This window comes from Geotrypetes seraphini, chromosome 5, assembly GCF_902459505.1.
Source record: "Geotrypetes seraphini chromosome 5, aGeoSer1.1, whole genome shotgun sequence".
NCBI classification, from domain to species: domain Eukaryota; kingdom Metazoa; phylum Chordata; class Amphibia; order Gymnophiona; family Dermophiidae; genus Geotrypetes; species Geotrypetes seraphini.
In genome coordinates, this window is record NC_047088.1 from 215,210,399 (window position 1) to 215,236,656 (window position 26,258).

The 26,258-nt window shown below is 43.7% G+C and overlaps 1 protein-coding gene across 4 annotated transcripts in view; it reads right to left on the reverse strand.

Moving 5' to 3' along the window:
* The window catches only part of TANC1 (tetratricopeptide repeat, ankyrin repeat and coiled-coil containing 1), a 294,220-nt gene that overhangs the window by 105,905 nt on the left and 162,057 nt on the right, over positions 1 to 26,258 (reverse strand). For all 4 annotated transcript variants that reach the window (XM_033945447.1, XM_033945446.1, XM_033945448.1 and 1 more), the window contains 2 exons: positions 23,205 to 23,309; positions 3,257 to 3,387 (listed from right to left, as the gene is read on the reverse strand). In XM_033945447.1, coding sequence (XP_033801338.1) covers positions 3,257 to 3,387; positions 23,205 to 23,309 — 236 coding nt within the window. The remainder of the gene's footprint in view (positions 1 to 3,256; positions 3,388 to 23,204; positions 23,310 to 26,258) is intronic.

The window sequence follows — 26,258 nt, forward strand, 5'->3', positions numbered from 1 at the left end:
CATGTTCAGATGATTTGGCAATGTTGTGGTATTGTATTCCAAGTCTGCATTACATATAACTGTCCTACTTGTGATGCCAATGTTCCATAATGAAGGAGCACAAAAACAGGGGAACAACAAATCCACAAGAGAAATACCAAAAATCAAAAAAATGGAATTGTCCAGAGTAGAATGATGTGCACTAAAATAGTGTCCACAAACGTTATCGGTAGATATACAAATCTTTTATTCTTCCAATGTTTTATTCTTAAGACTCCTGAGGCAGGCCTGTTGGCCCAAACATGTACGTGTCGAGTCATTGAATCATTGATTGTACCATGATGACATGGGAAGAATAAAAGATTTGTACATCTACAGATAACGTTTGTGGACACTATTTTAGTGCACATCATTCTACTCTGGACAATTCCATAATGAAGGAGTGCAGTCTGCACAGAGTGGCAGGTCCATCTCTGACTGCCTTGCTGTACAAACTAGATGGACCTGCTGTTGTTCACTCTGTATGCTTGTACCTGCTTTTCTGCAGGTTGAATTTGGCAGGAAAAGGTACACAAGAAGCATGAGCTTAGGAGCCTCTTCTTTCATTTTCAACAATTAAGAAAATCTCTCTACAACCTATGAAAACAATTTTCAAAGATATTTTTGCATGTGGGGAAAAGGGCCAGCACCAGAGTTATGGATAGCTTAGATCCCCTTAGCTACATGTGGAGATTCTTATTTAAAATGCCTATGGTAAATCAGAAATCCATGTGTGTTCAGATCGCATGATTATTTTAAGCCTGTCACATCAAAATTTTTACACAAATTCTGATTTCATATGCACCAAATAGCTCTGTAATGCTTCAAAATCAGGTGCATTAGGTAATTAGGTAAGAATTTGGATAAAAACCTCGTTCCGCATTCTGAGATCAAGCGGATTGCATGTTGGATGCCATGTGCAGTAGAGTCAGGGTTTCCATTTAAATGCAGTACACTGTCAACTGTATGCAGAATCAAGCAACACACTTCAGAACCAGAATTACAGATCCTCTAAGCATCTGAGTTTTACTAGGGCTGTAATGGATAGTCATATTTGATTCAATTTGGCCCTGAATAGTGCTGCATACACATTATTCATATTTGGCCAAACAGTGATTTAAATTCGAATATGAATAATCTGAGGCTCTACTGTACTAAATCCTACTGAAAAACACTTAGGGCTCCTTTTACAAAGCCATGCTAGCAGTTTTAGCGCGCGCTAGCCAGAAATCTACCAAAGGAGGCGGTAGCGGCTAGCGCGTGCGGCAATTTAGCGTGAGCTATTCCGCGCGTTAAGGCCCTAGCACGGCTTTGTAAAAGGAGCCCTTAATCTCTAATTTCACATTGCTTCTTTTATTATTTGTTATGTTAAAGCTCAATGCTCATTATCTATATTTGGCTGAATAATATTTTTCATTATTCATATTCGGCTGGATAGTAGAAAATGCTATTTGGTACAGCTCTAATTTTTACCATATTGCTTTACTTTTATTTTAATTCCTTCCCTGGGTTAATTCTACTTGGGCAGACCCATTGCAAGTGTATTAGGTGCTCTAGGCAAATCATTAGCCTTGAACCTCACCTTTCAACTAACTTTTAGGACCCTTGGTCGTATGTCCCCCACCCACCCCCACCGATCATCATGATCACACCACCCTTCCCAGAATATTCTGGGTAAATGGGCTATATACATGGAGGGCAATTTTTAAAAAGGACATCTAAGTCCAATTTGGACGTTTCTTGCTAAATGTCCAAAGTCAGAAGCACAGAAACGGCCAGTTGTGAAGGCGAACCGCTAGAAGAACAAATTCGCCCCCCCCCCCCCGAAAATCTCCTACTTGGACATCTAGGCCGACAGGATGTCCAACCCTTAGGACGCCTAACTTTATACCCCATTTTCAACCACAGAAATGTCCAAGTTGAAAACATCCAAATCCAGACTATTTGGATATGGGAGTGGCCATTATTGTGATGAACTGGCCATATAGACATGCCGATAGAACAGTGGGACACCTTAGAGGTTACTGCTGAGAACTTCACATAAAGAGCACCAGAAGCACATCTCACCATAAACCCATTATAATTTGTGCTGAGCCCTCCAAATACCCTCCCAAACCCTACTAGACCCACCTGTCTACCACCCCAACAGCCCTCATAGCTACAGGTGGCACCTATATGGCAGTACAGTAGGATTTTAGTTAGCTTACACTTGCCACCACAAATGTAATGGTTAGAGTGACTTATGGGCCTGGGTCCTCCTCTCTATGGTTCACTAGCCCATCCACCAGGTTACTCTGTGTGATGCTCTACCAAGCTTTCCCATACCAAGTGCTGCTGTTCTAGAGACAGTTATATACTCTTTTATTCAGATTTTTTTTTGGGGGGTGAAGTGTGAGGGGGTTAGTGAAGAGTAGAACAGTGTGAGGGGATCATACCTTAATGAATCCAGTGGTCATATGGTCAGTTTGGGTATCTTTGTGGCAATTAGGACGCTTGTAAAACAGGTCTAGCTCCCAACATCTAAGATCCTTCCAGCATGTCTTGGGAAAGGTTCGATTATATGTGCTGGACGTCCAAGTTTAGCATGCCCATAACACACCCCTGGAACTCTGGACACACAGCAGGAGAAACATCCTGCTAGACGTCTAGGAAAATGGTTTCAGTTATAGCACTGAGACATTCTAACAATTAGGATGTCAAGTGCCAATTTAGGTGTTTTTTTGGGATGTCTTAGTTTTTTGATTATGAGCCCCATACTGCCTATCCTCCCTGCTGCTATTTCTTTGAATCTATGTGGTTGTCGGGACCTATTCTACTTTGACTGCATCTGTTCTTTGATACTCCTTCACCCCCACACAAGCTGCTGTCCTAGGGAACCTCCTATTCCTGCCTAATGGTTGTGCTGGCCATGCATTTAGGGAGAAAATTTTCTTTAAATGAAAACATATTATTAATAAAGTACAGACAACAGTGACATTTAAGTTAAGGATGCAGTACATTGTTGAAACTCTATGAAAAGCCTTCTTTGAATAAGTAAATCACTACATTGAGCCCAGTCTCCCACCACTGAAAAATTCAGATCTTTTGATTCTTCCATATGGACAGCCAGGCAGACAAACAAATGCCATTCAAATTCAGCTGCAAGGAGTGGTACAAATGAACACAATAAATGGTACTTTTGACAAGTACCAAATGCATTGCATGTTGTAGAATTGTTTTACGTGTTAAGCAAGCATACCATGGTCTCACTTTTTTCTTGTACAGACAGATGTGCAGATGATGAAAGCCCCTCTCCTAACAAAAATCCCAGCCTAGTCATCAGTTCTTGAGCTGCAGGTGAACAGCTTGACTCCTTATCAGCCTTAGATTCTGTACAGAAATAAAAAAAAAAAATATATATATATATAATCACCACAATACTATATTCTTTAAACAATATTCAGTGATTGTCTAGCATTCAGGGAGAGGCACAGGGCCAAGCAGCATCTCAAGAAGCTTGCTCCTGCATGCCTGTGCGCCACGAGCCGCAAGATTGGAAGGAGGGGTGCAGGGCGGGAGTGCGGAAAGTTTGCTCCTGCCCATTTACCGCTGGACCACTAGGGATGTGAGAAAATGTACGCAGAAGGAGGGGGGGGGTAAATAAATTGTTAGTATCAGCCAGGACAGGAGGGATCCCTCCTGTCCTGGCCTACCAGAGGTCTGCATCAAGTCCGGGAGGGGGTTGGGTGATGACCCAAATATAGGATGAGACCCCTATTTTTATGCCATTATTTTGGCCCAAAAATATCATCCTATATTCGAGTATATACAGTAATAAAAACCTAACACAGCAGAGTACACCTTCTCAATTCGCTTGCAGAAGGAAAAACTGAAGAGGGCACTATACTCCACTGGTGAAGTAAGAGGAGCTGAAAGATGTGATCAACATTCTTCTGCAAGCAGTTCGCAAGCATAAGGACTTCTGTATTTATGTAACAGAATGAATATATATATTGATTTGGATTACCACGTGACTTTGTTTCCCCTGTATAATAGGATCAGAATGTGACCCTTGTGACTATGGTCTATGCATTGTTTTGTACTTTCCTCCCAATAAACATGATTTAAATATAAAACAAGTTTATTCCTTCAATTTTAAAACAAGTCAATATTCAAAGTGATTTAAGTGGGCAGGAGAGGCTTTTGGCAAGTTAAATTGAAGGTGAGGGGCTATCCAGTAATACTTAAATCTATTAGTGTCACTAAATATCAGCACTAACTGCTAGACTGAAAACTGGCTATTCTGTGGGTAGTCTGGGGGCAGAGTCAGCATTTAAGAACATAAGAAGTTGCCTCCACCGGGATCAGACCAGAGGTCCATCGCGCCCAGCGGTCCGCACCCGCGGCGGCCCATCAGGTCCATGACCTGTCAAGTGTTCCCTGCCCTAAAAAACCTATCCTTACTTCTATCCGTATCCCTCGATCCCCTTTTCCTTCAGGAATTTATCCAAACCTTCTTTGAATCCCTGTAGTGTCTTCTGCCCCACCACAACCTCCGGGAGTGCGTTCCATGTGTCCACCACTCTTTGGGCGAAAAAGAACTTCCTGGCATTGGTTCTAAACCTATCCCCTTTCAGTTTCTCTGAGTGCCCCCTTGTACTTGATGTTCCACACAGTCTGAAGAATCTGTCCCTGTCTACCTTATCTATGCCTTTCAGGATCTTGAAAGTTTGTATCATGTCTCCTCTAAGTCTCCTCTTTTCCAGGGAGAACAGCCCCAGCTGTTCTAGCCTGTCAGCATACGAAAGGTTTTCCATACCTCTTACCATTTTCGTCGCTCTTCTCTGGACCCCTTCAAGCAATGCTATGTCCTTCTTGAGGTACGGCGACCAATACTGGACACAGTACTCCAGATGCGGGCGGACCATTGCACGGTACAGTGGCATGATGACTTCCTTTGTCCTGGTCGTGATACCCTTCTTGATGATACCCAGCATTCTGTTTGCTTTCTTTGAGGCTGTTGCGCATTGTGCTGATGCTTTCATTGTTGTATCCACCAGCACACCCAGGTCTCTTTCAAGGGTACTTACATCTAGCAAAGTTCCCCCCATTGTATAGCTGAACATCGGGTTCTTCTTCCCAACAAGCATGACCTTGCATTTCTCTATATTAAAACGCATCTGCCACTTTTTGGCCCACTCTTCCAGCTTCGTTAGATCCCTTTGCAGGTTTTCACAGTCTTCCGTGGTTCTAACCCTGCTGCAGAGTTTGGTGTCATCTGCAAATTTGATAACCTCACATTTCGTCCCTGTCTCCAGATCGTTTATAAATATATTGAACAGGAGCGGTCCCAACACCAACCCTTGCGGAACTCCGCTCGTGACCCGTTGCCAGTCTGAGTATTTGCCCTTCACTCCAACCCTCTGTTTTCTGCCCGCCAACCAGTGTTTAATCCATCGGTATACATCCCCCTCTACTCCGTGGTTCCACAGCTTCTTAAGCAGCCGTTTGTGGGGTACCTTGTCGAAAGCTTTTTGGAAGTCGAGGTAGATGATGTCTACGGGTTCCCCTTTGTCTATCTGGCTGTTTATTCCCTCAAAGAAATGTAGTAAGTTTGTGAGGCAAGACCTTCCTTTGCAGAAGCCATGTTGGCTCTCCCTCAGCTGCCCATTTTTTTCCATGTGCTCGCAGATGCTGTCCTTAATCAGTGCCTCCATCATCTTACCCGGAACCGAAGTCAAGCTCACCGGCCTGTAGTTTCCCGGGTCTCCTCTCGATCCTTTCTTAAAGATAGGCGTGACATTTGCTATTTTCCAGTCCTCCGGGATCTCCCCAGTTTTCAATGATAGATTACATATTTGCCGGAGTGTTTCCGCTATTTCCTTTCTCAGTTCTTTTAGTACCCTTGGGTGGATTCCATCTGGGCCCGGTGATTTGTCGCTTTTTAATCTATCTATCTGTCGTAGGACGTCCTCATGGCTTACTTCTATTCTCTCCAGCTTTTCATCTAGATCCCCACTTATGATCTCCTCAGGTTCTGGTACATTGGATGTGTCCTCGCTCGTGAAGACCGACGAGAAAAACTTGTTTAACCTGTCTGCTACCTCTTTTTCCTCTCTTACCACTCCCTTTCTGTTTCCCTCATCCACGGTCCCACTTCCTCCCTTGCCGGTTGCCTCCCCTTCACATACCTAAAGAACGGTTTGAAGTTTCTCGCCTCCCCAGCCAGCTTCTCTTCGTATTCTCTTTTTGCTTCCCTAACCACTCGGTGGCACTCTTTCTGGTGTTTTTTGTGTTCCTTCCGGTTTTCCTCAGTTTGGTCCTTTTTCCATTTTCTGAATGATGATTTCTTGTCGCTTACCGCCTTCTTCACTTCCTTTGTTATCCACAACTTGTTTTTTGTTTGACTCTGTTTGCTCCCTTTCCTAAACCTGGGGATGTACATGTTTTGTGCTTTTTGCACCGTGTTCTTGAGTAGGGACCAGGCTTTCTCTACGGCTCCATCTTCCGTGAGCTGTTTCTGAGTTTATGTCTCACCATTTTCCTCATAGCTTCGTAGTTTCCTTTTCTGAAGTTGAGTGCCGTCGCTGTGGTTCTCTTCACTTTTGATGTTCCGATTTCTAGTTTGTACTGGATCATGTTGTGATCACTGTTTCCTAGTGGCCCTACTACTACCGCCTCCTTTGCGGGTCCCCCTAGACCGTTGAGGATTAGGTCAAGAGTGGTATCTCCTCATGTCGGTTCCTGGACCAGCTGCTCCAAGAAGCAATCCCTCACAGCCTCCAGGAACTTTGTTTCCCTCGCGCTGCTGGAGTGTCCAATGCTCCAGTCTATCCCAGGGTGGTTGAAGTCTCCCATAACTGTCACCCTTCCGCTTTTGCATTCCTGCCTCAATTCTGCTTCTAGGTCATTGTCACTTGTTTCTGGCTGTCCAGGTGGGCGATAATAAAGTCCCAATTTTGTGTCGGCTCCCTTTCTTCCTGGTAACTTAACCCATAGCGATTCCAAACCTTCTGCCCTTGTTGCCATATCCATCCTGGTCGAGTGAATGGAGTCCTTTATGTATAGCGCTATTCCTCCTCCCTTCTTACATGTCCTGTCTTTCCTATAGAGTTTATAACCTGGTAGCACTAAGTCCCATAGTTAAGTGCCATATTCAGTACTTAACCACCTAAATTAAGTGGACAAATCAGACTGCATAAAACTGAGTTCGATCTGAATGGTGTTTTGACAATTAAGTGTTGAATATCACACTTAACCGCATAAGCAACAGCTTAGATATTTAATGCTGTTGCCTAGTAGTGCTGCCCGAATCAGGAAAAAAAAATTTCAATTCAATTCAGCCTATTGAATCGATTTTTCGATTCAATTCGATTTTCCTGCCCAAGTGGATGTTTTTTTCAAACATCCTGGTGGGTTTATTTTATAGCCTCTTTACCCCCTTTGCCCTCTCCTACCCACACTGACGCTGTGGTGTAAGCAAAATAAAAAAATAAAAAAGACTTTTCCTCTCTGTTAAATCCTAGCTCACGTTCGTGGTCTAACACCAGCTCTGGCAGGATACACATTTCAAATCTGACATATTGTAATCACAAAAGAGAAAATAAAATTATTTTTTCTACCTTTTGTAGTCTGGTCATTATTCAAATCTTGTTGATCCCAGGCTCTGGTTGTCTTCTGATCAGGGTCTCCTTCTTTCTTCATGCTAACCATCTATCTTCCATCTCTGTGCTCCCCTTCAGTTTCCCTTCCCTCCCCCAGAGATCTGGCATCTTCCTTTTCATCTCCATACATGCAGCTGCAGCAATGGACTCCACCATCCCCAGATCCACCATCTCTCCTTTTCTCAACTAGCCTTTCATCCAGCATCTCCCTCCTTCCCCAGTGTAACATTTCTCCTTCCCCATCCATCTCGCCCTCTCCATGAGTCCAATACTTTCTGCCTCATGCACGCTTTCTCTATCTATCCTTGCCTCTTCCCTCGAGTGGCAACCCTCCTTCACACCCCCAACCCAACATGCTCTCTCCCCATGCACCATCTCATCCTCCCCTCCAGTGTGTAGCACCTTTCCTTTCCCTCCCTTTCTGCCAGGTCCAGCAGCACCTCTTTTCCCTTCCTTCTACCTTCCCCCTGTCCAGTAGTACCCCTTCTCCCTTTCCTTCCCTGCTTCCCCTGTCCAGCAGTATCCCTTCTCCCTTCCCTCCATGTACACTTCCAGACCAGGGACCCCCTCCCCTTCTTCTTTGCAGATCCTCCGGCTTCCCCCAGGCCTCCCGTTCTTACCGCAGCCTGCAGAGAGGATCGCTGGTGCTCTAAGCGATCCTTGCAGGCTAACCCTGTCCTCACGTTCCCTCTGACGCAATCTTGTCACTGACGTCAGAGGAGGGATGGGACCGCGCCTGAGGACGGTGGTAGACTGCAAGAATCGCGTAGAGCACTGGCGATCCTCTCTGCAGGCTGCAGTAAGAGCGGGAGGCAAGGGGGGAAGTCGGAGGATGCAGCAAAGAGTGCCAAAGCATGGAACAAGATAAAACCAGGATTTCTGCAGGAGTGGCAGGCCAGCAAGAGGCAGTGCTGCTACTCCTACTTTAGGAAAGCACGGGGAGGAGGGTCGGTCATCAAATTGGCCAGGCCGATTTTTATTTTTTTTTAAATCAAATCGATTTGAATTGATTCACCCAAAGTGAATCAGTGAATCAATTCGAATCAGAAATTGGGCAGCACTAGTATCTAGACATTGTCTTGCATTGAATATTGAGGCACAAAACCAATGGCAGCTAAAAAAAAAATGCTCCCCGACACTCCAAAGTGTAAAAATTCAATATTGGATCACATTGTTGTAGCAAATATGTATTATCAAAATGCAATTGACTTATTAAAATGCTGATGCATGGAAAGCCCAGGATGATAATTTAATAGTTAAATGTAAAAAACTATTTTGGGCCATCTGGGAGCCATATATACAGGCGTTTCCGTCCCAAGCCAGAAATCTGGTTCTTAATGGCCTACATATGTGAGCCTTGCTGTGTCCACACATATACCCCATGTTTCCCCCTTTTTTCTGTGGTATACTGGGATGGGGGGGGAAGAAAGGAGTTAGGAGGGGCTTGGAGAGTGGATTGTTTGTGGGTGCTGTTGGTTTATTTGGCTGTAACTGTTGGGGTGGAAGGCTTTAAGAGTCAAGGCCTTCCGTTTGGTATCATACACCCTGTTTGTAATATTGATACAGCATTCAGAATATTGTATCTTATCTGGCTGTTTTGTATTCAAATAAAGTGGATGGGACTTGACATATCACTTTTTCTGTGTAATTACAATCAAAGCAGTTTACATATTTTAGACAGTGGGAAAGGAACTCACAACCTCAGGTTGTTGTTTTACAACTTTAATAAAACACATCTGAAACTAAAATATTGATGAGCATTTCTTTTTAAATGTGAAGTTATGACATCAAGTATGCATTTCCTTTGTTAAATGGCAAACTGAAATAACAGTGTGCTAGAGAGAGAAAAGGAAGAGGGAGGACCGGTAGCTAAAGGTTAGGTCTCAACCGGGCAGGATAGACGTTAACAGTGTACCACTTGAGGCCTGGCTGAACAAACAGGATTCAGATATATATATTTTTTTAATATTTTGAATATCATTTTAAATACTGAGTTTCACATAGCACTTTCAATTGTAGCTGATCTAGGTCTTGTATTTATGGCTACAGCTGCTCAGAGTATTTTAGATTACTCTTGTGTTGGGCAGGACTTACTCTGATCTTTGATCTGTATGTACCCATTTCAAGTTTATCTAAGCTTGCTATACCGCATAACCATTCTAAGCGGTTTACATAATGCATTTTTGGAATTCCCCCATTGCCTGTTGCAGAGTCCTGAATATTTAACATTGTTTTGTGGCATGATCACTGCCGCTTTGTTTCTATAACTCCTGTATAGGCATGCAAAGCAAAAAAATATGACGGTCTACTAGCCACCAGAGCAGTGAAAATAGACCACCACCTCTCAAATCTGCTGACCACGACGCCCAACTACAAAACAAAGAACTGAAAACTATACTATTCAAGAAATTAGTCAAATGATTTAACCAAACCGTATCAACCCTTCCCAGATCCTGACTGAAAGGTATTGGCGGGATAGAAGACACCAATGTAATGTAATGGGAGGGGGGAGGAGGGGAGTGGGGGGGATTCTTTGGAATTGTAGAATAGAAACATAGAACATGACGGCAGAAAAGGGCCGTTGGCCCATCAAGTCTGCCCACTCAAGAACCCTCCCTCCAACTAGTCTGCCTGCTCAAGGACCCTTCTTCCCTGGAGTATCTATCAATTGAGCATAACTCCGTAGTACTCCCACATGTTTGTCCCATCGACTCTTGAAGTCGAGCACGTTACTGGCCTCGACCACCTGCTGGAGAAGATCATTCCATCGATCAATCACCCGTTCAGTGAAGAAGTATTTCCTGGTGTCAGCATGAAATCTTCCTCCCTTAAGTTTTAGTGGATGCCCTCTTGTCGCCGTGGGACCCTTTAGAAAAAATATTTCCTCCTCCACTTTGTTGTGGCCCATGATATATTTAAATGTTTCTATCATGTCCTCCCTTTCTCTGCGTTCTTCAAGAGAATATAAGCGCAGTTTGATCAGACGTTCTTCATATGGGATGCCTTTAAGTCCTGAGACCATCTTAGTGGCCGTTCTCTGTATCGACTCCACTCTTTTCACATCTTTTTGATAATGTGGTCTCCAAAATTGGACACAGTACTCCAGGTGAGGTCTCACCATGGATCTGTATAACGGCAGTATTACTTCCGGTTTCCTGCTGATAAAGCTCCTTCTGATGCAACCCAGCATTTGTCTGGCCTTCGCTGAAGCTTTCTCCACCTGATTAGCAGCTTTCATATCATCCCAGATGAGAACTCCCAAGTCCCTTTCTGCAGTAGTTCTTGTTAAGTTTTCACCGTTTAAGGTGTATGTTTTGCGTGGATTTCCACTCCCAAGGAGCATCACTTTACATTTCTTGGTATTAAAGTTTAGTTGCCAAGTACTGGACCATTTTTCCAATACAAGCAGGTCTTGCTCCATAGTGTTCGGCTTTTTGCACTATCAGGTTCTGAGGCCCTGCCCACAACGCTGCATAGTTTAGCGTCGTCGGCAAATACTGTAATTTTGCCTCGGAGCCCCTGAGTCAGATCCCCAACAAAGATATTAAATAGCATCGGGCCCAAGACCGAGCCCTGCGGCACTCTGCTGATCACTCTTGACGTTTTTGAGGGGATACCATTTACCACCACTCTTTGAGATCTTCCACTAAGCCAGTCTTGCACCCATGCTGTCAGTGTTTCTCCTAGTCCTAGCGAGTTCATCTTGTTTAATAACCTTCGGTGTGGAACACTATCGAAAGCCTTACTAAAGTCCAAAATACACTATGTCCAGGGATTCACCTTCATCCAGTTTTTTTGTTACCCAATCAAAGAAGCTTATCAGATTAGATTGACAGGACCTACCCATTGTAAAGTCATGCTGGTGGGGATCTCTTAATCTTTCATCATCCATGAACGCGTCTAATCTGTTCTTAATCAATTTTTCCATGAGTTTATTCACTATTGATGTGAGACTCACCGGTCTGTAATTTTCAGGCTCCGACCTACCTCCCTTTTTGTGGAGCGGGATAACGTTTACAATTTTCCAGTCTAGGGGTACTTTTCCCTTGCTCAGAGAAAGATTGAAGAGCATGGCCAGTGGCTCTGCCAGGATATCACTCAATTCTCGAAGTACTCTAGGGTGTAGATTGTCCGGGCCCATAGCTTTGTTCACGTTTATTTTTGATAGCTCACGGTAGACTTCACTTGCAGTGAATTCCATGTCCTGGAATGGGTCTACCGAGCCCCCCCTTGGCTGTAGCTGAGGAACGGATCCTGGCGCTTCGCAGGTGAAGACCGAGCAGAAGTAGTTATTGAGTATTTCACATCAATAGTGTGTAAACTCATGGAAACTCTACTTAAAGGTAAATTAGACTCGATATTGGATGAAGAGAATCTAAGGGATCCATATCAACATGGATTCACCAGAGGCAGGTCATGCCAATCCAATCTTATAAGCTTCTTTGATTGGGTGACAGGAAAGCTAGACTCAGGAGAGGCTCTGGACATAGTATACTTGGATTTCAGTAAAGCTTTCGACAGTGTCCCACACCGTAGACTATTAAACAAGATGAAATCGATGGGGTTGGGTGAGAAACTAACTGCATGGGTCAATGATTGGTTGAGTGGAAGACTTCAGAGGGTGGTGGTCAACGGCACCCTCTCTGAGACTTCGGAGGTGACTAGCGGAGTGCCGCAGGGCTCAGTCCTGGGACCATCCCTTTTTAACATATTCATAAGGGACCTGACCCGGGGGCTTCAGGGTAAAGTATCACTGTTTGCCTATGCAGGTATTCACATCCTGGATCTTGGCCCCTGGTAGACAGCAGACCTCTCTTGCTTGTAGATCAGGTCTACATACCGGTCCCTCAGTTCCCCGCAGCATAGAGTCCCCAATGACAACTACTCTGCGCTTCTTGAGGGGGTGTTGTTTTGTTATTTCATGATTTGGGGCTATCTGCGGGTTTCCTGGATGTCTTCCTGAATGTTCTCTTGAGTTCTGCTGACGGGACTTTCCTGTATGTCTTCCTGAATGTTTTCTTGAGTTCTGCTGGCGGGACTTTCCTATAGGAGCTGATATCTGTTGCTCAGGGTGATTTGCGGAGTTGATGTAAGGTTGTTGTTGCGCTTGCTTGAAGATGATGTAAGGATGTTGTTGTGCTCGCTAGAAGATAATAATCTAGAGGAGTTGGACCACCTTCTGTGTTTGCTTGCCAAGGTGATTAATTGCCAGGTATCCTTGTCTCGAGACTCTTCTTCTTTACTAGCTGAGGTGACTAGCTGCCAGGTGTCCTCGTCTCTAGTCTCTTCTTGTACCCCAGCCGATATTTCCAGTGCTGTGGGCCTGACATCTTGCCCTTGCTCAGAGACCTGGGATAGTTCTAGGAGGGCTCCATCGATGAAAGCCTCACTCTCTCGGATACTTCTTAGCCGCTGCACTTCTTCCCTCAGGCTTGTCAGTTCTTGTAGGATGTCACCATTGAGCTGTTGCTGGTTGTCCTCTTCCGTCTGCACAGAGACTGAAATCAGGTGGGGTTCAGCTTCGGTCTGTATAGAAATCTCCGCTGTCCATCGGGGGTGGGGATTGTCCTCAGTTTTCACGGAGACTGTGGCCTTCATCTGGATCTCTTCTGTAGTCAGGGGGTTGATCTTGATTGCAGCCTTGGTGCTCCTTGTTTTCCCTGCCATACTTGGTCCTCTTTTTATTTATTTTTTTATTTTTTTTTATAATAGGCTATACTTTCCGAGCAATAGGTAACTAGGTACTTTCTGTTTAGTAATAGGTTTTATAGTAAACAGTAGGTTATACTATTGTTTCTAGACCACAGATAACCCCCCCTTTCTTCCTGTTCCTAAACAACAGATAACCCCCCTTCTTATTTAGCAATAGGCTATACTTTATGAGTAATAGGTAACTTTTTGTTTAGCAATAGGTTTTTATAGTAAACAATAGAAGAGGTTATACTATTGTTCCTAAACAGCAGATAATCCCAGATAACCCCCCTTTTTATTTTAATAATAATAGGCTATACTTTTTGAGTAATAGCTAACTTTTTGATTAGCAATAGGTTTTATAATAGACAATAGAATAGGTTATACTATTAATCCTAAACAACAGATAACCCCCCCTTTTTATTTTTAACAATAGGCTTGAGTAATAGGTAACTTTTTGATTAGCAATAGGTTTTATAATAGACAATAGAATAGATAATAGAATAGGTTTTACTATTAATCCTAAACAACAGATAACCCCCCCTTTTTATTTTTAACAATAGGCTTGATTGAGTAATAGGTAACTTATGATTAGTAATAGGTTTTATAGTAAACAATTAAAGGTTATATTAATATTTCTAACAATAACAATATACTATTATTTCTAAACAACAGATAGCCCCCCCACCTTTTTTTTTAATTATTCTTTTATTCGTTTAGCAATAGGCTATAGGTAATAGGTAGCAATAGTTATAGTAAACAATATAATACGATGTCTCAACTATGTGTCGCTGCGCAGAGCCTTTGCTGGTCTCCCTTTTTTCCTGGCGGCGTGGGCTGGATCCCGCCGCTGAAAATCCACTGAAACTCGGCGAAACCCGAGCAAAAACCTCCCCTCCTGGCTGGTAATGGGGAGGAGGCGGAGCGGGGCATGCTTGACCTGCGGGCAGGTCCGATGGTCTCCCTTCCTCTCTGGTGGCTTGAGGCTGGATCCTGCCACAAAAAATGGGTTTGGGTAGGGTCTTACTCACAAAAGGTTGGCATTGGTTTAAAATGGGCAATATCTATTGAGCTGGAACACTGTGGTTGGTTATGTTTGGAGTTGTAGTATCGATTATGGTTGTTCCCGATTTCTTTGCATTTTTACTATTGCTCAATAAAAATTGTCTTAAACATAAAGTATGCGCCTAACTTACTCTTACTAAAGCCCTTTTACTAAAGCCTAGAATGTTCTAAATGCTAAAATACTCATAGATTTAAAAATGACATCTTAGCATTTAGCACAAACTAAGCTATAGTTAGGAGCTACACATAGGTAGAGCATGAATATCTTACTGAATACTATTATATGCACACATTGCATGGTGCACTTAGGTGTGCCCACTTATGCCAGTCTTTGACCTGTTGTAAGCAGATATGCCTAACTTTTGGCAGACCAATATGACTGCGTTAATATTCTGTAACAATTTAGGCATGTGCTTAAGCTGTTATAGGATTGGCACTAAGCGTGCCAAAAATGGGGCTCTAATTTATAGAACTGCTGCCTATGCTTCCACGAATGACATCTGCTTTCATCTGCTAAACCTCATTTCTGCTGTCAAAAATGTAGGAAAAGCTGCTTTGCACGACTCATGGATTTCCTTCTAACCCTTCTGAGCATGTGTCTGACACGGAGGAGAGCGAATGGACTCTCTGAATTCCATTCCATTACCATTTGTATTGCATCAAAGCCCTTATGAGTTCATAGCGGATCACAATAGATTTGATTACCAGAAACAAATCTAGTTAAATATAACGCACTAATAAAATTATACATGAATAAGCATACATAATCATCAATTTCAAGATAAAAATTTATTTAAATAGAAATGTTTTAAGTGCTTCCTAAAAGCAGTAAACATGCTTCTGATCTAATTGAAAAAGGCAGGGCATTTCAAATTAAAGGCATCTGATAATAAAAAGATGCCTTCCATTGAATAAATAATTTACGTTATTTCAGATAGGGAAATTGAAGATAATACTGCATCCTTAAAATACATCCTAATCTATCTACTAAATAAGGAGACTAATTCCAGCAGATAAGATGGTCTTTGGCCATATAGAATATTAAAAATTAACACGCAAAACTTAAAATTTATCCTTACATGTATTGCCAACCAATGTAATTTAATAAAATATGATGATACTTAGAAATTGAAAAAATGACCTTAACTGCAGTGTTCTGTACTGTCTATAATCTCTTCAAAAACCCCTTTGCACATCCCAGATACTATCCCCCTGTTTTACTAAGGTGTGCTAAGCATTTTAGCGCATGTTTAGCAGGCGCTAAATCAATGCTTGCGCTAACTGCTAACGCGTGGTTAGCGCGCGCTAAAAACCATAGCGCACCTTAGTAAAACAAGGAGTATATTGCAATAGTCCATTAAAGAAAATATAAGTGATTGGACTACAACTGCAAATACTGATAAAAATGTTTACATACTACTCGCAATTGAATGCTTTCTTACTAACCAATTTAATCTGATATTCCATAGTCAATAAATTATCTAATTGGACTCCCAGAATTCTGGTTTGCATATCAAAAACATAATTATTCTAACCTATAGTTTATAACATGACTGAATGAAGTCACAAGGAAAGATTAGGTTCTTACCTCAATAATCCTCTTTCCTGTAGAACAGCATATGATTTCTTACGGATGGGTTAAGCACCCCAACTCACAAGTTGCTTGCAGAAGATAAGCTAACACATTAATCAGATTACCCTGGTGACCTTTATAGCTACTCAACCTTCCTAGTAGGACTTAATTAACACCTAATTCTGCCCCCCTGCCTCTCTGGGTAGTGCCTCCTCTCTTCAGTCCATACTAAAACAACTGAGAACCCCTATGCAAATAAGAACAGTGTGTGGGGGTGGGGGGTGCTCAGGGAGCTCCCTGATCCAGATAAGTTTGATCTGCTCTGCTATAGTAAACAAGAGATAATAAACAACTACCCAAGAGGGCAACAAATAATGATGGAGAAAGCAACCTGTGTGTATCCGGCACTAACACTTCTACAGCTTATAGCAAAACAAAATGTGCTAATATCAATCTCGGCACTAATATGCTGGCATTAGAAGAACTCTGTTTCTCTTCCTTGGCTTCCTCGAGCGGATCTCACATGTCACTTAGACCCTCTTTTACCAAGGCGCACTAACCGATTAGCGTGTGCTAAATGCTAATGCGTGCATGTTAGTCCATGGATGCGTTAACATTTAGCACACGCTAATTCGATTAGCGCTTGCTAATCGGTTAGCGCACAAGAGGGGGTTAGATAGGATTTTAGATAGTGCTGGGGAGGAACCGGCTTTCTTGGTACATATGGGTACCAATGACATAGGGAAATGTAGTACGGAGGTTCTGGAAGCCAAATTTAGGCTCTTAGGTAGAAAGCTGAAATTCAGATCCTCCAGGGTAGCATTTTCAGAAATGCTCCCCATTTCATGTGCTAGATGGGCCATTGATCTGATCTAGTAAGGCTATTCTTATGTGTTTTTATTTATTTGTATCCCGCCTTTCCCAAAGCGGGTCACAACAAAATATATACACCGTCCAAACACATACATAACAGTAATCTCAATAATCACAACACGTACATAAGGATATCAAGCATAGTAAAATGTCTAATATGGCATCCAGCGTCTACACAAGAAACATACAATTCAGCTCCCATATTTCATCTTGCAGAAAAGATATCACTAACAATTTTTAAAAACTACTTAAATTTGTCTGTTGACGTAAATATTGAGGAAGGTTATTCCACTCTTGGGGACCTAAACAAGAAAACATGCTGACTCTCAACACTTTCAACCTCAGCTGTTTCACTGTCAGGATGTATAAATCAGCTTGAGTCACTGAGCATAACATGCCATGCAGCTCATATGGCAGAATGCTATCCACTAGATGTTTTGGTGCCTGATTATGTTCTAAAGTAGACTGACTCCAGCGTTTCACAATATAATTGAATGATCCCTGGGACAGGGACCATTTCCTTGGATCCAGAGTCCACCGGCCAAAGTAGTCAGTTTGGGCATTGTCCAGTCCTGCTAATTCAACTGCAGTGAAGATCTGTAGATGGGTTCCCACCTAACGAAAGAGTAATGGGCCACCACTTTCAGTGGACAACTCCAGGTTCCTCTTCATCTGTTGACATATGCTATAGTAGTGACATTGTTTGTAAAGACCCTGAATGCTTTGACTCGCAGCCTCACTTAGAAGAACTGCAGAGCCAACCGAATGGCTCTCAACTCCAGTCTGTTGATGGACCATGCCCTCTGTGAGGGTAACAATGTCTTTGTATGGGATTACCCTAGCAAAGATACCCCCCAAGCCATAAAAACTGGAATCAGTCGTCAGGATCACCTGAGACTATGCAGAGAGGGAGACCTCTGGATAATGACTCCAGCTGGAGCCACCACTGTAGACTCTGGCACGCCTCTGACATCCAGGCTATGACTGGAGAGATTCCTTTTGAGGCGACCAATGTGCTAGCAGTGTACTCTTTAGGGGATGCAGGTGGGCTCTTGCCCATAGCAACACCTTTATGGTCACTACCATGGAATCTAGTACCTGCAGGTACCACAGGTATCAGCCTTGCCAAGATTTCTAAGATCTGTTTTCTGAGCTACAGTTTGTATGGTGCTGTCAGAAAAACTCAGCCTCTATGTTGAACCAAACCCCTAAATACACTGGATTTTGAGTTGGCTTCTCCTGCCCACTGCCTGATCCAGCGCATTATACAGGTGGAGAATGCATAAACTGACACTTGACTCATGACCTTGAGCATGTCGTAAATAGCATCTGCCACAGTCCACCCTGGTCAATGCCACGGGAAGGAGAGAGGGAGTGAGAGAGGACTTCTCCCCCACCCCCCACCCCAGCTAGGTTCTGGTGAAGCATCCTATGGCAGGCCTGCACCACAAAGAGAGACGCAGCCACAGCTTTAAGGTCTAAACCTAAGGCTTCAAACTGTCTCTTGAGGACTAAGTTCACTCTGCGATCCAAGTATCCTTCAGGTCCACTCCCTCTTCACTAGGCAGAGAAGTTCTCTTAGAAATTGGGCCACCAGAGAATCCACCTTAGGCAGAGAAAATAATTGCTGGAAATCAGAAGCCATGGGATACAATTTCTTCATCGCCTTGGCCTCCAACAGATGAACCCTCTGGTGAATCCCAATGCTCCAATATCATCCTGGTAATCTCTGGGTGTGAAGGAAAGCATGTGGACTGAGACTTAGTACTGCTTGGCAACAAGAACAGGGCAGCAGAAACTTGCGGGGACTCTAGATCCAACTCCTGCAGAGAGACTGTAATCACCTCCATCAGATCTGCAGGTCTGAATAGCCTGTGCAGTGTTGGATCCTCTCCCTGAACTAGGGCTACCATCAACCCTGTTCCAAACTCAGACTCCGAATCCTTCAGAGAGGATGCATGCTTAAGGTGACCATACGTCCCGTTTTGAACGGGACAATCCCGTTTTCGGATCCCCTGTCCCGTTGTCCCCACACACAGCTTCAGGACGCCCAAAATGTTCCATTTTCAGAGATAGCGTCCGGAAGCTGTGCGCGGGGACAACTGGACAGGAGATCGCTTCCTGTCCCTCCACTGCCGCACCAAAACAAAACAAACCCAAAAGCCTCCCTCCAGGCCTGATTTAGGTCCACCGCCGCTGCTCCTCTGCTGCAAACTGCTGGAACCCGGAAGCCTTCTTTCCGACGTCAATTCTGATGTCGGAGAGGACATTCCGGGCCAGCCAATCGCTGCCTGGCTGGCCCGTAACATCCTCTCCGACATCAGAATTGACGTCGGAAAGAAGGCTTCCGGGTTCCAGCAGTTTGCAGTAGAGGAGCAGCGACGGTGGACCTAAATCGGGCCTGGAGGGAAGCTTTTGTTTTCCACGGTAGGGGGAGGGGGAGGAGGTAGGCAGGCTGGCTGGCTCTGGGGGAGGGAGGTAGGTAGGCAGGTTTTGGGGGAGATAGGCAGGCAGGCTGGCTGGCTCTGGGGGAGGGAGGGAGGTAGGCAGGCTTTGGGGAAGGCAGGCAGGCTGGCTAGCTCTGGGGGAGGTAGGAAGGCAGGCAGGCTTTGGGGGAGGCAGGTAGGCTGGCTGGCTCTGGGAGGGTAGGCAGGCAGACTGGCTGACTTTGGGGGAGACAGGAAGGCTGACTCTGGGGGAGGTAGGCAGGCAGGCTGGCTCTGGGGTAGGTAGACAGGCAGACTGGCTTTGGGGAAGGCTGGCTTTGGGGAGGTAGGCCGGCAGGCTTTTTGGGAGGGGGTGGGACAAAGGCTGGAAGCAGTGAGCGGACATAGGAAGGAGGGATGAAGGAAGGAGAGAAAACGGCAGAGAAGGGGGGGGTTGTAAGTAGAAGAAAGACTAGAGAGATAAAGGCCTGGACCAAAGGGGAAAGACAGGAGGCAGAAGCAGGACTTTGGAAAGTGCAGACAGAGGGGGAGAGCCCCTGAGGAAGAGCAGAGAAAGGCAAGATCATAACAGAGGAGGGAGAGAGAGAAAGGGAGACCTGGTACAAAGGAGAACTGAGACTGGATCTGGGAGCACTAAGGACATAGGAAGGAGGCACTGGGGGCACTAAGGACATAGGAAGGAGGTGCTGGGGACACTAAGGACATAGGAAGGAAGGAGGGAGGGAATAGAAAGGGACAATTGTTGGGCCTGAGTGCAGAAAGAAATGAAAGATAGGATGCACAGTCAGAGGGAAATGCAACCAGAGACTCATGAAATCACCAGACAGCAAAGGTAGGAAAAATGATTTTATTTTCAATTAAGTGATAAAAAATGTGTCAGTTTTGAGAATTTATATCTGCTGTCTATATTTTGCACTATATTTGTCTATGTTTCTATAGTTACTGAAGTGACTTCATTGAAAACCCCCCAAATATAAATAATTAACATTTTCTCTGCGTATAGGGTGCTTTGTGGTTTTTTTTAATTTTATGGTTACCATTATAAAATAATAAGATATTGTGTGTACATGAAAAATGAATGGAAGAAATTGGGGGTGGGGCTAGGTGGGATTGGGGGTGGGACTGAATATTAATAGATGTCCCGTTTTGATGAAAAAAATAAATGGTCACATTATGCATGCTGGAAGAGTAGAGAAATCGTATCCAACCTTAAATCATCCCAGTTCTTTTCTGATTGGATCTCTGGTTCCTGCAGCTCTAACAGCTGCCACAGAGCCTCACTCTGAGAAGGAAAACTCCTCTGAGCAGAGCCCAGCTGGCTCACAGACAGAGCTGACAATCCTTAGTGCTTCTGGTAAGCTGCATACATCAAAGATACAGAATCTGGACCAAAGACCTGACCTGGAACCTCCAGGGACCCTTTGTCGGGCTACCAGGTCTCCTTTTAGGGTCAGGGCATCTGCTCAAAAGCACTTCACTGGCAATGCAAAGTCATGATTTAGAACAGGGGTGTCCAATCTTTTGGCTTCCCTGGGCCGCATTGGCAGAAAAAAATGTTTCTGGGGCCGCACAAATGTGCAAACGCTGCAGCAAGACAGAGGAGGGAGCCGGCAAGACGGTAAACACCCAGGGGCAGCAGAGGAAAACACTGCATTGCCCTTAACCAGGGCCGCACAAAATACTTCACGGGGCCGCAGGTTGGATACCCCTGGTTTAGAGGTTCTAACAGGGCTTTATGACCCAGATCTCAAGCTTTCTGTCCCTCCTGACCTGTGGAGTGACTAGAGGGGGTTAAGCCCATGGGTCCCACCCCATCCTTGCATGCTCCGTTGCACAAGGACGCTCAGCCAACCATCCAGTGCAAAACTGGCATGATATGTGGTCAAAACCACCTAAGAAGTCCATAATAATTGATTGCTACCAAAATCGAGACAATTTGAGGCAGAAGGAGGCTTCTAAAATAAAATCGGGAAATCCAAGATAGCCACAGCGGCAGCATTTTGGCACCAGAAAACAGCCCATGGGAGCAAAGCTAAAAGACCAAAATTACTTAAAATGGGATTTTAGAGGTGAGGAATCCTCAGGACAACCTCAGAAACCCTTAGCTTTCCTAAAATCAGACCCATTCCAATTTTCCCATAGACAATAATGAACTGTACTCACACACCTGCCATGTGCTATGCCTGCATCAGCTGGAAACGGAGCTGGAAACGGAGAAGGGAATTTCTGCCTCAGTAAGCAAAAGGTAGCTCCAGTCTCTTCAGACTGCCTTTTATTCAGTTTCCAAAACCCTGAAATCTTCCACATGATTCTTCTGGTGGGGGAGAACGCCAAGCCTCCCAACCAGTTGTGGGGTCAAATCAGCCTACGCTCAAGCACCTGACTCTATAGGGGCGAGCAGCGCTCCCAGGGCTGACCCCGAGCTCCCAAGTGTTACACATGCTGACCAGGCAGGTACTCTTTTAAAAGTGTGGTCCTCCTGACTACAGACCCCAACATCTTACCATTCTCCCAGGCAGAGCTATCCCAGGATTACTGGGAACCTCTTAGCATAAGGAAGCTCCTGTAAAAGATCAGATTAAGACCCGAAAATAAAAAAATCTAGTGCAGAGCAAATGAAAAACATTTTCTCAACTCGCTTGCAGGAGAGGGGCGCTGCCCAAAGAGATAAGGCTAAGCACATAGGTCCCACCCCACCCATGGGAGTGTGTGATGCAGGGGTTAGAACTACAGCTTCAGCACTCTGACGCTGTGGGTTCAAATCCCTCACTGCTCCTTGTGACCCTGGGCAAGTCACTTAATCCCCTCATTGCCCCAGGTACACTAGATAGAGTTTGAGCCCACCGGGACAGATAGGGAAATATGATAAAGTACCTGAATGTAAACCACTTAGGATATAAGTGGTATATAAATAAATATATTTAAAAAAGGGGACAGGGAGAAGAAAATGATTGATGTCTTCTTCTGCAAGCAACTCACGAGTCGGGGGTGCTTAACCCATCTGTAAGGAATTGCATGTTATTTGCACAGGAAACACACTTATGGTTTGGAAAAAAACAATAAATTGAAACCAAATAATTATATCCACACTAGTTGCTGAATCTTAAGCTCTGGCAGACATAAATACCCCAGGACTCTGAGTAAACTGTTTTGATCTCTTCTGGAATTTTAGCCTCTGATAAGAGAAATATGAGGAGTCAGATTTCTTGCAAGACCTCATTCAGACAGCAGCAACAGAAGCAAGGGGGAGGGAAGGGTCAATGAAAGAGTTATTGCTTCCTTATGCTTTTACTTTAAGAGCAAGAATATCCTCAAACTTTCTAAATGAACTTGAACTCTGCAGATTCTTTTTTAGCAATGCTGTTTATTGCAGTGGCAAAAGTAATATAAACATGACAATTCAGCAATAAATGTGTAATATTCCCACCATTGTACAGGCCCTAAAAAATAATATGCCTAATTATGGTTTCCTCTAAACACAACAGTCAACTAAATAACTCTTATTATTAAGAGGTAGTTCAACTGCAACTTCAGACTAAGAATACTAATTACATTCAGAGCTGGAAATGTGACTTGTTTGCCAACACCCAGAATTCAGCCTTCCCCTTTGGCAAATTACTGTAAAATCTTTTATTATATATATATATAACCCAACAGGCTTTTACATACACGCTAACAGCAAACATGTCACTTTTTGAACTTGGTTATGTATGGTAGGCAACAGGTTCAAGCAGTTAATCTGTCAGATTATGAGTATCCTAAAATCTCTCCATCAAACGAACCAGCTATTCAACTCAATACCGTGCAAAACAAGATTACTGCTAACCTCATATTCTGAATCTTCCAAGTACAATTAGTCACATAAAATATGTATAAAAGAGTATTATTTCTTACCATTCTGACAGGACTCTGGGAGCTCTGATACTTTTCGCAAAGGCATAGCCAGGGTTACTCCAGGTACCCTGGGACTTTCTACATACTTTGCTTTCCTGATTGGACCTGCAGGGAGAAAGATTTGAGCACATCAGGGTTTTTTTCCCAGACAGACTGCAAACTACCATATGTCCTGTGCAATAGATGTTCTCAGGCAAATCTGAAAAGCTTTGCTACAAGAAGCTACTTCAGTAAAGAGCAAAAGTGCACCTCTACTGTGGCTGACGCGTTCTGCAGTCAGGCTCACTTTCAGAATGTAAATGCTAGTGGAAAATGAAAGCAATTAGATTGCTTTGAAGCTCCTGAAGCAGACTCCTATAAAATATATGTTTTTTTGACAAGTCTTAACGCTGACAACATTTAAACGGAACTTTTCCAGGTTTTTTTATTTTCTTTGGTTTTAATCTCAGTGCAAAAATTATTTTGTCTGGTCTGTCTTATTTAATGAAAATTATAAACAGATTGCTATATACTGCAGGCAATCTGAACAATTCAGACCAGCAGCTTTTCATTAGCAGACAATTTATCCAACATGGTGACACTCAAGTTTGGGAGCTGTACTTGAGAAATGATCTCTTCTGAAAGACACTTGACACTTTTCTAGCTAGTGGTAAAGAAAATTATAATATATAAAATGATTGCATTTAATTATTATTATTTTTTTTTACAATAAAATGGAAAAGTGCAATACTCATGCCACCTAATTTTACAATAAAAATGACACCAATGAAAATGTATTTTAAAAAACTAAATAAAAAAATCAATGGAAGTAATTATAATGCACAATAAAATTTGTTGAGCAAAATATAAACATAGGCAATGCTGCCATCTATGGGCTCATTTTAAAGAATCTTGCCTGCTAGCAACTAAAAAACTCTTGTTTTCCTCATCTTCAGGTGGTGAACCAGAAGGAGACAATGGGGCTTACCCAGCAGAAAAAAAAGGCCAAAAAAGATTTCAAACACCTCCAGCGCGTACAAAACGCAGCAATCTGCCTCCTATACAACCTCAACTACCATGACCCTATCTCCCCAGCCCTCCACGCAGAGCACTGGCTCCCGATCAACCAACGCTGTGCTTTCAAGGCCCTGGTGATAGCACATAAAAGAATCTACACCACCACCCCTGCATACATAGGATCCAAGCTAACCCTGTACACCCCCACCCACCTTCTCCGCTCTGAAACAGAAAAACGCCTATGCATCCCCCCCCAGGAAGGTCTCTCCTGTCAGAAACCGCCTGCAAACGCTCCTACAGCCACTTCATCCCCCATCTCTGGAACCAACTCCCCCCACAAATCAGACTACAGAACTCTCTGATGACCTTCCGGAAAGCAGTAAAGACCCTCCTCTTCAACCGAAATTCTAACTGCAAACTACCCCTTGACCCCCCCTTATATTCCCCCTCCTTCTGCACTCTCATGTACTTAAGTTGCTGTATAGTCTTTGAACTGTCCAAAATGTACTTAAGTTACTGTATAGTCTTGTACTGTCCAAAATGTTTTTCATTGTGAATGTTGGCTTGTAACCTGTTCTGAGCTACTGGGAGGACGGGATAGAAATCGAAATAAATAAGTAAGTTTAGAATACAATGATTCATTCTGGAGATCATCACTTTGAAAAAAAGAGGTTAGAGCTGATCAAGTGAAAAGCAAATAAACTGCTGGAGAAGTGGAAAATCTGCTGAAGCCACATGACATAAGACTTTAAAAAAACAAAAATAAAAACAAATTACCGGCAGCTATCCCTGCTGTCCCGATAGAAGAAAGTACAGAGCTGGGAAAAATACTGAACACTTGAAAGATTTTAGTAAAGCTAAAGAAGTAAACCTGGGGGAAGTCGCTGCTTGCCTTGGATCAGTAGCATGGAATGTTGCTACTCCTTGGGTTTTGGCCAGGTACTAGGGGCCTGGATTGGCCACTGTGAGAACGGAACACTAGGCTTGATGGACCATTGGTCTGACCCAGTAAGGCTATTGTTATGTTCTAATGGAATAGAATTGGGACTCTATAAATGAAGCTCAAGGGGAATAGGCTCAGAATCAACACAAAATCTGTTCACAGATAAGGTGACGATTAAACTAGATGCAGCAGTTTAGCCAGACCTAGGGCTAGATACACTAGTCTCAGATTGTCACTAAACCAGTTTGACTGGTATAGCGACTGATCGTATTTGTCGACCCGATGCACTAATTGGCTTACCGCGTGGTTTTCTGTACGATCGCTCATTCTCTGATTCTGGTATGCAAATGAGGGCATAAATATTAAAAACAGCCATCCAACCAATGTCCTACCTTTGCATGGCAGAATTGGATCGGAAAACTACTGTACTACTATTTATCATTTCTATAGCGCTGAAAGGCGTACGCAGCGCTGTATATTTAATATACAATAGACAGTCCCTGAAAAGCCGATAGATTTCTCTTGGTAATGGTGTTATCGACAAGTCTGCCTGTTTTTTTTTCTATGACCACAAATGTGCCCATAAAGAAAGTGTTGTGGTGTGCTGCTGCCCCCCACCGGTCCCAAAAGAGGCAGGAGGGATGTCCACTTCCTCCTGCTGCAACAACCCTGCCCCCCGGATCCCCCCCTCACTTCCCCTATACCTTGAAATTAATTGACAGCAGGAGGGATGCCCCCATTCCCCCTGCTTCTCAGGCCCGTCTCTAGAAAATGGTGAGCCTTCCCTTTCCCAGTGCATTAAGCTTCAACCACTGAAGAGCAATGTCAATGCCAAGCATTCTGAACAGAGTTAAATTTGAAAGGCCTTGAAAAGGAAGCCTACATAGCCTTTGTGACGATCAGCTCAGTGCTTTTTGCTGATAGGTGTTTTGACTCATTAATCCGTGCACCTTCAGTTGGTATAGATGTAACTGAATACTCAGGGTCTGATTCTCAAAACACGTGTCCTGATTGCAGGTGGTGGTAGGTGCCCTAACGCCGTCTGGTAGTCAGTCAATCGGGACGCACATTTTTAGAAAACCTTGAACGAGGACAGACACCTACATTGTAGGCGT